Source organism: Mobula hypostoma, chromosome 28 (genome assembly GCF_963921235.1).
Source record: "Mobula hypostoma chromosome 28, sMobHyp1.1, whole genome shotgun sequence".
Classification (NCBI taxonomy): Eukaryota; Metazoa; Chordata; class Chondrichthyes; order Myliobatiformes; family Myliobatidae; genus Mobula; species Mobula hypostoma.
The window spans coordinates 27,852,924-27,871,461 of NC_086124.1; the positions used below are offsets into that span (position 1 = coordinate 27,852,924).

At 41.7% G+C, this 18,538-nt stretch overlaps 1 protein-coding gene across 1 annotated transcript; it reads left to right on the plus strand.

The window, feature by feature from the left end:
- The first annotated feature begins 392 nt into the window (after positions 1–392).
- LOC134338730 (RLA class II histocompatibility antigen, DP alpha-1 chain-like) lies at positions 393–13,696 on the plus strand. The gene is given in 5 exon segments (XM_063034773.1): positions 393–528; positions 531–632; positions 8,583–8,846; positions 10,467–10,748; positions 12,357–13,696. Coding segments are annotated over 5 exon segments (852 nt in total). The 5' UTR covers positions 393–497; the 3' UTR covers positions 12,530–13,696.
- The last annotated feature ends 4,842 nt before the right edge of the window (positions 13,697–18,538 follow it).

Sequence of the window (18,538 nt, forward strand, 5' to 3'; positions counted from 1 at the left end):
TCCCTCACCCCTCCCATCCTCTACAACTGTCTATCCCTCACCCCTCCCATCCTCCACAACGGTCTATCCCTCACCCCTCCCATCCTCTACAACTCTCTATCCCTCACCCCTCCCATCCTCTACAACTGTCTATCCCTCACCCCTCCCATCCTCCACAACTCTCTATCCCTCACCCCTCCCATCCTCCACAACTGTCTATCCCTCACCCCTCCCATCCTCCACAACTATCTGTCCCTCATCCGCCCTTCACTACACCTGTCAGTGACCACCCCCCCCCATCCCGAGTCAGCCAGGCACCACTGATTGGCTGCCGCGTCTTCCCGCCAGAAAGACCATCCACACACGCCCTACCCCATCTCCGGGCGCGCGACATTACCGCCGGCGGGCCGCTCGCGCTCCCCGGGCGCGCGCCATCACAGACGTCGGCCCACTCGCGCTCCCGCCGGAGGCTCGGCTTGGGTGGAGGAGGAGGAGACTGAGGTCGGTGGGCGGGTTGAATGGCGGCGGCGTCTCCTCCTCCACCCGTCGCTCTTTTGCTTTCGGGACGGTTTCTGCCATGGGTCGTTATCCCGCTGCGTGGGCGCTCCTCCTGCTCCTCCGCCCCTGTTCGGGGACTGCCTACAAGCTGGCCGGTGAGTCGATTCCTGTCGCTGCGATCGCCGCCCGGTCAACTTGCTGTAAAGTTGTTGCTAAGGGTGGGATCTTGCTGAGTAGACGTCCCTGGGGTCATTAACCATTTCTTGGGGTGGGGAGGGCGGTAGCGTTCGGATCTTGCTAAGCACATTCTACTTGGCGTCTTGCTGGCTTGGTGTTAAACTACCTGGTTCGACCAAACTTGGAAAATTAGGTTCGTGCTAGGAAGGATGGGAACCAAGTTTAATATCAGGATATTGAAATTGGGATGTGGAAGCTCGAGAAAAAGATGCACAGGAGATTTACCAGGATTAGAGATCAGGAGCAGACTAGGGCTTTTCTCTTTGAAGTGAAGGAGGATGAGAGGTGACTTGATAAAGGTGTACAAGATGATAAGAAACACCTATAGTAGAGTGGACAGTGGAAGACTTTGCCCCCAGGGTGGCAATGGCTAACAGGAGGGGCCATATCTATAAGGTGTTTAGAGGAAAATACAGGGGGAATGTCAGGGGTAGTATATTTAGGTGCGTAACCTGGTACTGCCAAGGTTGTCATTAGGGACATTTAAGAGACTCTTAGATACGCACATAGCTGACAGAATAATGGAGGCTGCTGTGTGAGGGAAAGTTTGGATTGACCCTGGAGTAGATCAAGGGGTCGGCACAACAATGTGGACCGAAGAGCTGGTACTGCGATCTACTGTTCTATGCACATGGTTGGTGGGATCTTGCTGTGGGCGTGCAGGGATGGGGAGGGAGGAGTTGTGTTGTGGGATCTTGCCCTGCACCTGTTGGGTGGGGGCCGTACTATGGATTGAATGGGAATTTGTTTGATTGTGCCTTGCCCGTGTTGCATGGACGCTTGCCATGTGCAGACTAGATGGGGATTGTTGTCGTGTTATAGACTTGTACAACACACAACTGGACCCTTTTGCCCACCATGTGTTTGCTGACATTTTTTCCCATGTATGCTAATTCACCCCCCCCCCACATTAGGACCATATCCTGATGATATATGTACTTTGAATATACTTATACACCTTGCCCCTTTACGTGTCTGTCCAAATACCTTTTAAACATAATGATTGTGCCAATTTCCACAGCCTCCACTGGCAGCTCATTCTAGATATCAACCATTTTTTATATAAGGAAAAAAAAGCATACCCCTTCGGATCTCCTTTAAAACTCATTCCTTTCACTTGAAATTTGTGCCCTCTTGTTTCCATTGTGTATGGATTGGTTGGGATGTTGTTGTGTAACTGCTGAGTGGGATCTTGCCATGTACATAAGGTTGGAACTTGTCACAGAGTAGGATCATGTTTGTGCTTTGTGCATGTATGTAGATGGGTGAGTTATTTTTGGGTGAGTCATAAGACACACTACATAAAGAGCAGGGTAATTTCTCTCAATATCCCAAGGCCAATATTTCAAAAAGGATATTGTGCTTTCCCAGCGTATATGACAAATAAATTCCTCTCGGGCTTCAATTGGTACCTGTATTCGGTTTGAAACCCGAGAAGAGTTGATTTGACAAATGATTTTGTTCTCAGTTTCCTGTTTGTGCTCTTTATCTCATGGCTCCCCTGTAGATCAAACATCTACCTTTATCTTAAATATATTCAATGGCCCTGGCTCCTTAGCTTTCTGGAGTACAGAGAGTAGAAACTCCCAGCCCTCTTGAAAAGAATTCCTCATCTCCATTCTCAATGAGCAATACCTTATTTTGAAGCCGTGCAATCCAGATGTGAATTCCCTCAGGAAGCCCTGGCTGGATCACACTTGAAGTATTGTGTTCAGTTCTGGCCGCCTTATTATAGGAAGGATGTGGAAGCTTTATAAGGGGTGCAGAGGAGCTTTACTAGAATTTGAGAACATGTCTTATGAAGATAAGTTGAGCAAGCTAGGGCTGTTCTCTTTTGAGACAAGGAAGACGACAGATGACTTGATAGAATTGTACAAGATGGATCTGCACTTTGTATTTTCAGTTGCTTCATTCATGAGTTCAAGTCTTTTGTGTCATTTGATATGAGAGGTCAGTGGAGAATGGCCAGACTGGTTCAAGTCGACAGGAAGGCGACTAACTCAAATAACCATGTGTACTAACAGTGGTGTGCAGAAGAGCATCTCTGAACACCCAACACGTCGAAACTTGAAGTGGATGGCACAGCAGAAGACCATGTACTTACACTCGTTGGTCACTGTATTAGGTACAGGAGATACCTAATAAAGTGGCCACTGAGGGTGAATAAGTGTTTGTGTGTGTTCTTGTTTAATGTCCATACCTAAGGTCTGGTCTCCAGTTGCATTGGAATTCCTCATCATTGACCAAGACCTCACTCTTGTCAACATCACGTTGTAAATGATGTACAAGAGCCACTCCACATTAAAAATATTCACAATCTGTCATAGCATATCACCCTTAGCCTAAGAAGACATGATCATAAAAAATATTGGTATAATGCAAGTAATTCTAAGATTCAAAGTACATTTATTATCAAAGTGTTTATACAGAATACACTTGTGAGTGGACAGCACATAGAATTTCAAACATCAAACCGGGGGTCTAGTAGTATTCAGTTCAGTGCCCTGCCGCTAGCTGGCTACAGGCTGCAGGGAAAAGCATTCTTTGCTAAGCGATGCAGATCGCATAGATTGCCCCGATCAAATCACTCAAAGGTAGCAAAAAAAAGAGTAACCAGAATCCAGGGATATATGCTCAAAGCATGGCAACACTTGTGGCTGTCCAGCACAATCCTCGGACTGTGTTGGCAGTTGACATCAGTGACGCGTTTCTCTGTATGTTTTCATTCAATTTTTAAATCTTTTTATTAATTATTATTGAAAATTGACAAAGAAAAATACATTAAAATAATCACGTCAATATATCAATAAATATAATAAGAATCAAACTATTAACCAAACTAAACAGTATATCAACAATAATAATTAAAAAAAACAAAATGTTAAAGCTATTTTTTTTGAAAAAAGGAAGAAGGAAAAGAGAACCCCTATTAACTAAAACAAAAAATCCCCAACTAACAACCAAAAAAAAAACGAGAAAAAAAAAACCCATTTGGAGCACAAACCCGGAGCTATACGCCATACAAGCTTCTATTAAAAAAAAAAGACATCAATCCGCCAGCCAAATCCATTTACCCAAGAATCAGAAGGGAACCATCTTAAGTAACTGAAATCAAATGATAGTAGCAGGCAAAGGAGCCCCACCTTTTCTCAAAAGTCAAATCGAGGATCAAAAGTTCGACTTCTGATTTTTTCCAAACTAAGACCTCTGTATGTTTTAATGATTCAATGTACATGTGACAAATAAAACTAATTTATATTCTTTACTTTTAATATCTGTTAGCTTCACCAAAGAACATTTTACAGACATTAAATGTGCCCTCTCACATGCCAACTATTTAGATATTTCCTTGCTGAGTGACAATGACCACTTTGGTAGGGTCTGAGGAGGATTTGGGACCGTGAAACACAATAAGCACTCTGTACTCCGTGGCCACTTTATGAGGTACCTCCTGTACCTCCGGTACCTCATAAAGTGGCTACTGATTATATGTTCATGGTGTTCTGCTGCTGTAGCTCATCCACTTCAAGGTTCAACATGCTGGCCTGAAACTCCTGTAATTTACATATCACAACACTAGGTCTACAGTGGAGACATTCTCACTGGCTCTCCACTCAGTCTTGCAGCACCTGGACATCAGCAATACCTACATCAGGCTGCTGTTTATTGATTACAGCTCAGGGTTCAACACCATCGTGTTCTCAGTACTAATCAACAAGTCCCAAAATCTGGGCCTCTGTACTTCCGTCTGCAGATGGATCCTTGACTTCCCTTAGTCAATGCAGATTGGAAATAACATCTTCTCACTGGCTCACTTCAAGGATGTTTGCTTAGCCCACTGCCCTACTCTACACCCACAACTGTGTGGTTAGGTACAGTTCAAATGCTACCTAGAAAAATTGCTGTTGACACAACTATTGTTGGCAGAATTTTAGATGGCGACAAGGAGGCGTACATGATTGAGATAGATCAGCGGGTTGAGTGGTGTCGCAACAGCAACCTTGCACTCAATGTCACAAAGACAAATTGCATGTCTTACCCATGTACACCAAGGTCCATCTGTCCTTTGACCATTCATAGTGTGTGTGTCCTACAATTGTGGAGTGAAATCCCATTGTCCCTTGACACTTACCAACATTCACTGTGTGTGTCCAACCCTTCTACAGTGAGGTCCCTCTGTTTTTTGACACTCTACACCATAGGTGGTGTGTGCCCTACCTTTGTATACCATCTGGCCCAGGATATTCCACATCATTCACGGTGTATGCCAACAGCCTTGTACTGCCAACACCCTCTGAAACTCAACACTGCCCACTGTTCACTATGTGTCCTTACCCTTATACACCGAGGTCCCTCTTTCCCTCAATTCTCCACACCATTCATGATGTGTGTCCTACCCTCGAACACCGAGGTCACTTTGTCTCTCGACACTCCTCACCAGTCACATAGTCTCTCCGACCCTTGTACATAGAATTGCACTTGAACCCCGACTCTCCCCGCCACTCATGGTGTGTCTTTCCCTCTACACTGTGATGCCTCTGTCCATGACAATCCCTACCATTCAATATGCGTCTCCTACCCTTGTACACTGAGATCCCTCTATCCTTTGATATTCCCTTTAATAAACAGTGTTTGTCTTATCCTTCCAATGCACACAAAATGCTGAAGGAACTCAGCAGACCAGGCAGCATCTATGGAAAAAGTACAGTCGACATTTCGGGCCGAGACTCTTCAGAAGGACCCTTTATCCCTCTGCTGTAAGGTATTGGCCTGAAACGTCGACTGTACTATTTTCCATTGATGCTTGTTTGATTTTCTCTTGTTTGCCCTACGCTTGTACACCGAGATCCCTCTATCCCCCGACACTCCCTATCATAAACAGTGTTTGTCCTACCCTAAAACACTGAGGTCCCTTTATCCCTCAGCACTCCCTAGTATAAACAGGGTTTGTCCTAGCCTTCTACATTGAGGTCCCCCGTTCCTTGACTTCCCACTACTTATGGATTTTGTCTTTTGGATTTTGCCCTTGTACAGCGAAGTCTCACTATCTTTTGATGCTCCCCATAGTTCACTCTGTGTGCAACCCTTCCACACCAAGGTTTCTCTGCTCCTGGTTACGACGTGTGCCAACTGAACCACTTGACCATTTTTGCATGTTTTTATGCTGCCACATGATTGGCTAATAAGATATTTATGTTAATATACAATATATGTTAATATAGGAAATTAGAAATGTGTGCAATAAAGGAACAGCAGTTATAATGGCTGACTTCAATCTACATGTAGACTGGGTGAACCAAATTGGTAAAGGTGCTGAGGAAGAGGATTTCTTGGAATGTATGCGGGATGGTTATTTGAACCAACATGTCGAGGAACCAACTAGAGAGCAGGCTATTCTGGACTGGGTTTTGAGCAATGAGGAAGAGTTAATTAGCGATCTTGTCGTGAGAGGCCCCTTGGGTAAGAGTGACCATAATATGGTGGAATTCTTCATTAAGATGGAGAGTGACATAGTTAATTCAGAAACAAAGGTTCTGAACTTAAAGAGGGGTAACTTTGAAGGTATGAGACGTGAATTAGCTAAGATAGACTGGCAAATGACACTTAAAGGATTGACGGTGGATATGCAATGGCAAGCATTTAAAGGTTGCATGGATGAACTACAACAATTGTTCATCCCAGTTTGGCAAAAGAATAAATCAAGGAAGGTAGTGCACCTGTGGCTGACAAGAGAAATTAGGGATAGTATCAATTCCAAAGAAGAAGCATACAAATTAGCCAGAGAAAGTGGCTCACCTGAGGACTGGGAGAAATTCAGAGTTCAGCAGAGGAGGACAAAGGGCTTAATTAGGAAGGGGAAAAAAGATTATGAGAGAAAACTGGCAGGGAACATAAAAACGGACTGTAAAAGCTTTTATAGATATGTAAAAAGGAAAAGACTGGTAAAGACAAATGTAGGTCCCCTGCAGACAGAAACAGGTGAATTGATTATGGGGAGCAAGGACATGGCAGACCAATTGAATAGTTACTTTGGTTCTGTCTTCACTAAGGAGGACATAAATAATCTTCCAGAAATAGTAAGGGACAGAGGTTCCAGTGGGATGGAGGAACTGAGCGAAATACATGTTAGTAGGGAAGTGGTGTTAGGTAAATTGAAGGGATTGAAGGCAGATAAATCCCCAGGGCCAGATGGTCTGCATCCTAGAGTGCTTAAAGAAGTAGCCCAAGAAATAGTGGATGCATTAGTGATAATTTTTCAAAACTCGTTAGATTCTGGACTAGTTCCTGAGGATTGGAGGGTGGCTAATGTAACCCCACTTTTTTAAAAAAGGAGGGAGAGAGAAACCGGGGAATTATAGACCGGTTAGCCTAACGTCGGTGGTGGGGAAATTGCTGGAGTCAGTTATCAAGGATGTGATAACAGCACATTTGGAAAGCGGTGAAATGATCGGACAAAGTCAGCATGGATTTGTGAAAGGAAAATCATGTCTGACGAATCTCAAAGAATTTTTTGAGGATATAACTAGTAGAGTGGATAGGGGAGAATCTGTGGATGTGGTATATTTGGATTTTCAAAAGGCTTTTGACAAGGTCCCACACAGGAGATTAGTGTGCAAACTTAAAGCGCACGGTATTGGGGGTAAGGTATTGGTGTGGGTGGAGAATTGGTTAGCAGACAGGAAGCAAAGAGTGGGAATAAACGGGACCTTTTCAGAATGGCAGGCGGTGACTAGTGGGGTACCGCAAGGCTCAGTGCTGGGACCCCAGTTGTTTACAATATATATTAATGACTTGGATGAGGGAATTAAATGCAGCATCTCCAAGTTTGCGGATGACACGAAGCTGGGTGGCAGTGTTAGCAGTGAGGAGGATGCTAAGAGGATGCAGGGTGACTTGGATAGGTTGGGTGAGTTGGCAAATTCATGGCAGATGCAATTTAATGTGGATAAATGTGAAGTTATCCACTTTGGTGGCAAAAATAGGAAAACAGATTATTATCTGAATGGTGGCCGATTAGGAAAAGGGGAGGTGCAACGAGACCTGGGTGTCATTATACACCAGTCATTGAAAGTGGGCATGCAGGTACAGCAGGCGGTGAAAAAGGCGAATGGTATGCTGGCATTTATAGCGAGAGGATTCGAGTACAGGAGCAGGGACGTACTACTGCAGTTGTACAAGGCCTTGGTGAGACCACACCTGGAGTATTGTGTGCAGTTTTGGTCCCCTAATCTGAGGAAAGACATCTTTGCCATAGAGGGAGTACAAAGAAGGTTCACCAGATTGATTCCTGGGATGGCAGGACTTTCATATGAAGAAAGACTGGATGAATTGGGCTTGTACTCGTTGGAATTTAGAAGATTGAGGGGGGATCTGATTGAAATGTATAAGACCCTAAAGGGATTGGACAGGCAAGATGCAGGAAGATTGTTCCCGATGTTGGGGAAGTCCAGAACGAGGGGTCACAGTTCGAGGATAGAGGGGAAGCCTTTTAGGACTGAGATTAGGAAAAACTTCTTCACACAGAGAGTGGTGAATCTGTGGAATTCTCTGCCACAGGAAACTGTTGAGGCCAGTTCATTGGCTATATTTAAGAGGGAGTTAGATATGGCCCTTGTGGCTACGGGGGTCAGGGGGTATGGAGGGAAGGCTGGGGCCGGGTTCTGAGTTGGATGATCAGCCATGATCATAATAAATGGCGGTGCAGGCTCGAAGGGCCGAATGGCCTACTCCTGCACCAATTTTTTATGTTTCTATGTTTCTATGTTTCTATACCTAATGTGGCCACTGAGTGTTGTTTAAACATTAGTTGCAAAAACTGACAATGTGATTAAAAGTCTTCTTTTACAATAATCTTTTTATCCTTTCAGAGACAGACACATTGGAAGTCACCATCTTCTTTACAGATGACCTCAGCCTACCAGATGGGGCAGCCGAGTTGAAGATTCAGGATAGAAGCATTGGTTACTATGACACCACGTTACCAGGAGCTCAGTTTCACTTGGCTAACTTAGAACACTTCCGTAAAACTATTGATAGCCTGTTGGAAGAAAATAAGGAAAACACAATCGCATTGGCAGAGCAGCTGATGGATCAGGCGAAGTTGTTAACCAACAACTCTCTCCCCCCAAATGGTGAGTCAAGATAGGAACGTGAGCAGCTCAGTGTACTGACTACCATCAGCCCAATAAAGTGTCCTCAGTATGGATTTTGCTTACAGTACAGGCCCTTTGGCCCACCGTGTTGTGATGACCTTTCAAACTACACCAAGATCAATCTAACCCTTTCCACCTACACAGTCCTCTAATTTCCTTTCATCTGTGTGCCTCTCTAAGAGTTTCTTAAATGCCCCTAATTTATTCACATCCACCACCACCTCTGGTAGGGTGTTCCAAGCACCCACTAACTAGAGTTTTATAGAGCTGCAACATTACCTCCCAGCTCTTGAACTCAAAACTCTCCATCTGACATTACCTCTCCACCCGCCCCCACCCCCCCGTACTTTCTTCCAAACGCCTCAAAGTTATGCCGTGTTGTATTAGCCATTTCCACCCTGGGAAAGAGTCTTTGGCTGTCCACTCTGTCTATGCCTCTCATTATCTTGTACACCTCTATCAAGTCACTGCTCATCCTCCTCTTCTCTGAAGAGATAAGCCCTAGCCTACTCAATCTATCCTCATACTGTAAGAGATGTTTTCTAATCCAGACACCATCCTATAAATCTCCTCTGCACCCTCTCTAAAGTTCTGCATCCTTGCTATAATGAAGCGACTAGAATTGAACACAAACAAGTGTGGTCTAAACATTACCTCGCGGCTCTTGAACTCAAACCCTCAACTGACAATGGCCAACACATCACAACCCCTTCTTAACAATCATTTCACTGAAAATACTTTAGCTGGAAATTTGAGTAAATGGCTGGCACTGTGGTACGCTGACATAATTAATCCTTTGTTGTGTCAGGATACCACTGGCAGTTAGTTTCTCTCCCAGGGCTCCATTAGGTGGCTGATGTGAACGTTGATTGTCAAAGTGGGTCCAATGGCAGATGATCAGCGAGAAACCACTTCACCTGCCTGCAGCAAAATGTTTCGGGCTGCTTTATTTCTATGCAGTAATACTGAATTTCAAAAGTAATTTTTATATCATTGGCGTTGCTAACGGGAATTACATGGACTTGGTTCACTATCTTCCCAATATGGTTGTGTTGCCGGCAGTGAGTTGGCAATCTCAGAGAACAGTGGATCATTTACTCTTCTTGCTGCTGCTGTCAGGAAGAGATACAGGAGCCTCAGGACTGACACCACCATATTCAGGAATAGTTGTTGGCTATCAACCATCAGGTTCTTGAATCACTGGTAATAATTTCACTTGCCCCATCACTGAAATGTTCCCACACCTATGGACTCACTTTCCAGGACTCTTCATCTCATGTTCTCGATATGTGTTGATTATTTATTTCTTGTTGTTATTTTTTACCTTTTGTATTTGCACAGTTTGCCGTGTTTTACAGACAGGTTGTTTGTCCACCCTGTTGGGTGTGGTCTTCCATTGATTCATTTATGGTTATTGGATTTACCAAGCATGCCCACAAGAAATCAAATTCCAGGGCTGTATATAGTGAAATATATGTGCTTTGCTAATAAATTTACTTTGAACTCCAGAAGTTTGCATCTATGACTGATACGAATTAATAGATAATAATCATCATCTAATGCAACTGACAAAAAAAAATCTTCAACTTATTCTTTTAGAAATCGGTGAGCTCTATCTGTACTTAGAGAAACCAGCTGTCTTCGGGGAGGTAAACACTTTGACCTGTTTCATCAGCGGCTTTTTCCCACCAACCGTAATGGTAACGTTACAGAAGAACGCACAGCCTGTCAATGGCGAAGTTAACTCCTCACACCTCTCATTTGGCAAAGATTGGCGATTTCAAGTGCTCCACTACACATACATCCAGCCAGCAGAAGGTGACATATACTCCTGTAGAGTGCTCCATAACATCAGCAAAGAGGAAAAAGTAATTTACTGGGGTAAGAGAATGTTATGGTTGTTATTCTATAGATTTATTGAGTATGTCCACAGGAAAACAATAGGTACTTTGATGCTAAAGTTACTTTTTGAACTTTGAAAATACTCTGGGGTAAGTGATACAGGGCAGCAGAGTAGCATGGCAGTTAGTGCCGTGGTTTACAACACCAAATGTAAGATCAAGGTTTGATTCCTACTGCGGACTGTGAGGAGTTTCTACGTTCTCTCCGTGACCGCATAGGTTTTGTCCAGGCACACTGCTTTCCTCCCATGTTTCAAAGATGTATGGGTTAAGGTTAATGAGTTGTGGGTTGCTATGTTGGCACCAGAAGTGTGGCAGCATTTGCGAGCTGCCCTCAGCACGATCCTCACTGTTATGATTGGGTGCATTTATCTGTATGTTTTGATCTTTCAACGTACACATGGCAAATAAAGCTTATCTCTGAAATCCAGCTCATTGCCTGCAGTGCTGACTGACAGCATTTTCCAGTGGAAGTGTTGTTGAGATCAGGAGCTTAGCAAATACAAAGACAAGCTTCCCTTTGCGCATTTCAGCTAGTGTTGTACCACTCCAACCCAATCTGGAGCCGAGCCATAGATTCACTAATGAGGGGTAGTGCTGAAGCACTCCAACTGGATGAGATTGTTTTTAACCCTCGTGTTGCTCTGTTAGGTCAGTGAGAGGAAAACCAGCTCATGTTCCTGTTTACACTCAGTATCCAGCAATTCCCAGTGGAACGTGAGGATGCAATGTGACTATTTCGGTTTTATCTTGATCAATCCTGCTGCCAATATTGATACAGCACAGAATAGACCCTTCCAGCTGCACCACCCAGCAACTCCCAAGTTTAACACTAGCCTAATCACAGGACAATTTATAATGACCAATTAACCCATCAACTAATACGCCATTGAACTGTGGGAGGAAACCGGAGCACTTGGTGGAAACCCATGTGGTAATAAGGAGAACATACAAACGACTTGCATACAGCTGCAGGAATTGAACCCAGTCACTGGTACTGTATGGTGCTAACCTCTGCACTACAGTGTTTTCATTTACTGATAGCCATTTAGTCATATAGTCATGGAAAAGTACAGCACAGAAGTAGGACATTTGCCCCACCTAGTCCATGCCAAACAATTTAAACTGCCTACTCCCCTCGACCATAGCCCTCCAAACCCCTACATCCATATACCTATCCAAACTTCTCTTAAACGTTGAAATCAAGCTTGCATGCACCACATCTGCTAACAGCTCATTCCACACTCTCACAATCATCTGAGCGAAGTAGTTTCCCCTCATCTTCCCCTTAAACTTTTCACCTTTCACCCTTCACCCATGACCTCTAGTTGCAGCGCCACTCAACCTCGGTGGAAAAAGCCTATCTATACCCCTCATGATTTTGTATCTAAAATCAGTCTAGGGCTGATCCTAGGAAAACTTTGGACACCTGGAACCTTTGCAACACCTGCTTCACTATTGGAAAGTATATTCAGCTGAGAAAGGGAAACAGGGAAGAGGACAATTTAGTTTCGCCAGCTCATCTTTGTTCAAACTGATTTAAAAACTAGTTCCCCGTTCAAAATATGAGTGTGTGCTTTGTTCACAGAACCAGAAGAACAAAGTCGTGCTGAAGGACTGGATACAAGCCAGATTGCTGTTTTGATCTGTGGGCTGATTATAGGAATACTTGGCACAGCAGCTGGACTCTACTTATGTTTTCAGTTGCGACTGTCTGGCTGTGACTCTTGGACAGTCCGGATCAATCCCCCTTCTCAATAAGAAATGAATCTGCAATGTTTCACAGTCGTCTGTACCTTGCTCTGTCACAATTAGGTGCACTCAGATTTGTAAATATCATTCTCTTCCGTCTTAAGCTGTTGATTTTAAATATCATGTTCCGATTCTGAAATTCTGTATTTCATCTGTCAGTTGTCCATTTACATGCTTAATACTACAGCAATCTCCTTCAGATAGACAAGGTCACAGGCAGGTCGGGTCATAAAATGGATGGCACATTCGCTTTTATAAATCAAAGTATTCAGTACAGGAGTTGCGATGTTATGTTGAAGTTGTACAATACACCGGTGAAGCCTAATTTGGGAGCATTGTGTTCAGTTCTGGTCACCTACCTACAGAAAAGATTTCAATAAGATTGAAAGAATGCAAAGAGAATTTACAAGGATGTTGCTGGAAGTTGCAGGCCTGAATTAGAGGAAAGGTTGAGTAGGTTAAGACTGTATTCCCTGGAGCACAGGAAACCAAAGGAGTTTTGATAGAGCTGTACAAAGATATGAGGGGTGTAGATAAGGTAATTGCAAGCAGGCCTTTTCCACTGAGGTTGGGTAAGGCTAGAACTAGAGTTCATGGCTTAAAGGTGGAAGTGAAATGTTAGGGGAATTAATTTGCTAAGGAATTTCAATTCAAGTTGGTTCACAAATACATTGGACACGGACTTCAAAGTGACTCGAGAATATCTTTATTCATGAATAAGGAAGAATGATTTGCTAACAGTGAGATCGCCAAGTTTTCTAAAGAAAAATAGTCATAGCCTTTTTTATACTTACACACAGAAAGTCAATTACATCAAAGTTAAAGAAAGTTCAATTCTGCCGAAGGGTCTGGGCCCAAAGCATCGACTGTCCCTTTTTTTATAGATGCTGCCTGGCCTGCTGAGTTCCTCCAGCATTTTGTGGATTATTGCAAGCGTGATGAGAGCCGGGTGGCCCTACCAACACCTTCCCCACTCCCACAGAGGGGTCACCCTGGAATCATTGTCTACAGCCATAGTCTCTTCACCGATGGAAGGGACGACAACTACAACTAAATGCAATAAGGCTTGTTACTGGGCAAAAGTGAAATTTGCTGTTACCTTATTTGTTTGCCTTTACTTTTGCCATGTCTTTCTGTGTTATTTTGCTGTATTTAACATGTGCAATAAAATGAGTTACTGGGCAAAAGTGATTTTATTTTTACATGAGTAAAAGTGAAACTTACAATTTTCCTTTTTTGGCCTTAACATTTTCATGTCTAAGACAGGTGGCGTTGTGGATAATGAAGTAGGCTTTCAAAGCTTGCAGAGAGATTTAGGCCAGTTAGAAGAGTGGGCTGAAAGATGGCAAATGGAGTTTAATGTTGATAAGTGTGAGGTCATACATTTTGGTAGGTGTTACATAACCGGCAACAATGAATATCAATCGAGACAGGTTATATAAAAACAACCAAACATTTATTAAACATGGTTAAACGATAAACAAAAAAAAAACAAACGAAAACCTTAACCGGAAGTTAACCATTATGCAGCCGTTCAACAACTCGTCACTCGGCACTGGTTCTTAAAGTGTTAAATGCAAAAACAGTTTTTAAAGCGATTAAGTCAGATATAGTTCTTAAAATGGTAACTTCGAAAGTCCAACAGATCTATACGTTCAATTGGGAGAGACTTCTCTGGAGAAGGATTTCTTCATAGACGCGACTTTCCTGCTGGTTCTGTCCACAGGATTCATGATGCAGTAAATAAACAGTTTAAAACAACTGACCTTAAATTCTTTTGGAGAGAGCAAACCTTTGCATGAACTCTTTTCTCTTTTGGCAAGAGTTATCTTTAATGCAGGTCGCTACTCCTCCAACAAAGACTCAATAAGGTCGATCCTTTGTTAAACTGCCGAACGATGCTGACTCCTCTCAATCCTTCGGTCCTGTACTTTGATAAAGTCTTCAGTCTCCCTTCTGCTGCTGGAATAAGGTAAATCAGCACATCTAGCAAAAATTTCCGGTCCAGAAATATTGTACCTTGCAACAGAATGCAACACTCCGTTTTAAAAATGAAACTGCGTCGCAAAAACAAACACGCAACAGAAACGGAGACACAGCATGTTCTACCTGGAAATCTACAAACTAAAAACTAACTGCGTCATCTGGGGTTTCCCTTATATACTCAAGGTGCACGTCAGCATGTGACCTCACATCGGCGGGAAAATCACATCAGGTGACCTCCAAAAGACCATTAGATCATTCTCACAAAAAAAAAGATCTCCTTGAGGCATGTAACACCTCCCTCCAAAAAAAATTGGTCTCTTAAAGAACAAAATTTTAACAATTTATACAAAAAAAAATACAAAGGTATAAAATTTACGAAGTACACAATATATACAGTCCTATCTTTCAGCCCTATACACTAATGTACAGTAGGAGTGTTACAAATGTTAAAATATCACTCCATAAAAAAAAATTTTCATTGTACATTTAACATCTGGACAGACAATCAGCGATCACATTATCTTTACCCTTAATATGAGTGATCAAAATAATGTACTCCTGTAACATCAGACTCCAATTTAATAATCTTCTATTTTTGTTTTTCATCTTGCTCAAAAACACTAATGGATTGTGATCGGTATAAACTGTGAGTGGTTTATGAGCAGAACCAACATATACTTCAAAATGTTGTAAAGCCAAAACAAGAGATAACAATTCTTTTTCTATTGTTGAATAATTTCTTTGATGAGCATTAAATTTCTTAGAAAAATAAGCTACCGGACGATCAACTTCATCACCATCATCTTTTTGAAGTAACACTGCTCCTGCAGCTTCATCACTAGCATCTACAGCTAACAAAAATGGTTTTTCAAAGTCAGGAGATTTAAGTACAGGTTGACTACATATTATAGCTTTCAATTTATCAAATGCCTCCTGACAAGGCTCTGTCCAAACAAACTTCATTTTTCTTCAAGAGATTTAGTTAATGGAAGAGCAACGTTTGCAAAATCCTTACAAAATTTTCTGTAATATCCTACCATACCCAAGAATCTTCTGAGAGTTTTTCTACCAGTTGGAGTGGGTACTTCTAAAATTGCCTGAACTTTTGCTTGAACAGGTGCTAGTTTTCCCTGACCCACAACATAACCAAGGTAAGTCACTGTGGCATGACCAAATTCACTTTTAGCTAAGTTAATAGTTAAGTTAGCTTTTGAAAATCTCTCAAATAATTTCTCCACCGCAGTAATATGTGCTTTCCACGTATTATTTCCAGGAACTAAATAATCAATATAAGCATCTGTATCTTTTAATCCCTGAATCATGCTATTAATCATCCTCTGAAAAGTACCTGGTGCATTCTTCATCCCAAATGGAAGAACATTGTATTCATATAACCCAGATGGGGTTACAAATACTGAAATCTCTCTACCTCTATCCGTCAATGGAACACACCAATAACTTTTTAACAAATCAATTTTGGTAAGGAATTTGGCCTGTCCAACTTTATCCACACAATCATCTACCCTGTGGATTGGATATGCATCAGTTTTTGTCACAGCATTCACCTTTCTGTAATCCGTACAAAACCTAATACTATTGTCTGGCTTAGGCACCATAACACACGGTGAACTCCAATTCGAATTAGAATGTCTAATAATATCATTCTCTAACATATACTTAATTTCTTGTTCAGCAAGTTCACATTTTTCCCTGTTCATTCGATATGGATGTTGTTTTATGGGTTTTGCATCTCCAACATCTACATCATGCGTAGCTACGGTGGTTCTTCTAGGGACATCTGGAAACAAATCTCCATATTTAAAAATTAACTGTTTCATCTGCTCTGGCTGTAAATCAGCTAATTTTTCATCAATACTTTCCAGAATTTTTGAATTTGGTAACCTGGCTGAAATAATGTTGGGTTTAAAATGAGTTTCAGATGAATCCCCCATTAAGTTTTTATCAAGATCAGACTCATTATTGATCACAACAGTCATAGTAGCAACTTATCTCTGATAATACAGTTTTATCATATTTATATGACACAGCTGTGTTGTCTTTCTCTGATCTGGGGTTTTTACCACGTAATCTACATCATTTACCTTAGATTTAATCTCATAAGGACCATGAAATTTGGCTTGTAATAGGTTCATTTGCACTGGGAAAAGAACCAAAACCTTATCTCCAGGCTTAAATGATCTCATCTTAGCTTCCTTATCATACTAAGTCTTCATCTTCTCTTGAACTAATTTAAAATTTTCCTTGGCCAAGCTACAAACTTTATACAATCTTTCTTAAAATTTCAAAACATAATCTAGCAAATTAGTCTGTACTTTATTAATCCACTGTTCCTTCAATAAGGCCAAAGGTCCTCGAACTCTATGCCCAAACACAAGTTCAAAAGGACTAAAACCTAATGATTCCTGCAAAAAGTAGTAAATGTATACCTTCATTCCAGTCCTTTTCATTTTCCACACAATATGTCCTAATCATAGTTTTTAGTGTAGAATGAAATCTCCCCAAGGCTTCTTGTGATTTGGGATGATAGGCTGAGGAAATAATCTGTTTTCCTCCCAGTTTACAAACTATCGGCTGAAACAACCCGGACATAAAATTACTACCTTGATCTGATTGTATTTCCTTAGGCAACCCAAAATAAGTAAAGAATTTTATAAGAGCCTTTGTCACAGTTTTGGCTGTTATATTCCTAAGAGGTACTGCCTCTGGAAACCAAGATGCTGTGTACATAATAGTTAATAAATATTGATGTCCAGTTTTAGTTTTTGGCAAAGGATCTACACAGTCTACAATGATTTTTGAGAACGGCTCACTGAATACTGGAATAGGTTGCAGTGGGGCCACTGGAGTAACCTGATTAGGTTTACCCACAATTTGACACATCTGACACGTTCTACAAAATGTCGCCACATCTTGTCTTAAACTAGGCCAATAAAAATGTTTAGAAACTTTGTTCATAGTTTTGTTTACACCTAAATGACCACCCAAAGGAATACTATGAGCTATAGTTAAAATCTCATTTTGGTAAATTTTAGGAATTATTACGTGATGATTAACTTCCCATTCCTCACTAGCAGGAATTGTAGGCAATGTCCACTTTCTCATTTATACCCCCTTTTCAAAATAATATCCTCCTGGTACTTTTCCAATTTCACTATCTGGAAGAGCTTGTTCTTTTAATTTAACTATCTCAGGATCTCTATCCTGCTCTGCTATCATCTCCTTCCGAGATAAAGACAAATCTTCCTGGTCAGACTTACCACCAAGATCCTGATCAAATGATGTAGGTAAGAAAGTTTCTGATACATCCACAAAATTCGAATCTTGATTTGAGCCGTCATGGCTAACAACCTCATCCTTTACATCAGTCTTTTTAGCCATAGCTCTTGTCACAACACAGGAAGAATCTGTGTTAGAATCCCTCTGTGGTTCCTCAGAATTTGAATTTATTGTCAAATGCATTTCAGGAAAAACTTGTCCACCTGCTAAATCATTCCCTAACAAAAAAGAAACATCATTCACAGGTAAACTGGATTGTAATCCTACTTTAACAACCCTGTAACTAATCCCGATCTTAAATTTACTCTATGTAAATGTACTGGCATAAGGGCACTCCCTACTCCTCTTATATAATTTACCTCATCAGGGTCAGACTCATCACTAAACCTTAGCACACCGTCTAATATTAGTGATTGAGAAGCTCCAGTATCTCTAAGTATTCTTATTGGTACTGAATTGGATCCTTCGTTCAAGGATACAAATCCTTCTGTTATAAAAGTTTCATATTCCTTCTTAACTTGGTCAGACTCTGACACATCTTCATTAGTATTTTCTGAACCCTGTGGCTTCACAGGTTTTTCCAATATGCTGCACACAAGCATCTGGGACCACTTCTTTCTCTTTCCTTTTCAATTGGAAGTAATCAGCCATGTTTCTTACAATAATTCATAATAATAACAAAATGTCTTTCCTTCACATGTCTCCCTTCATCCTTACTTTTCTCACTAACTTCAG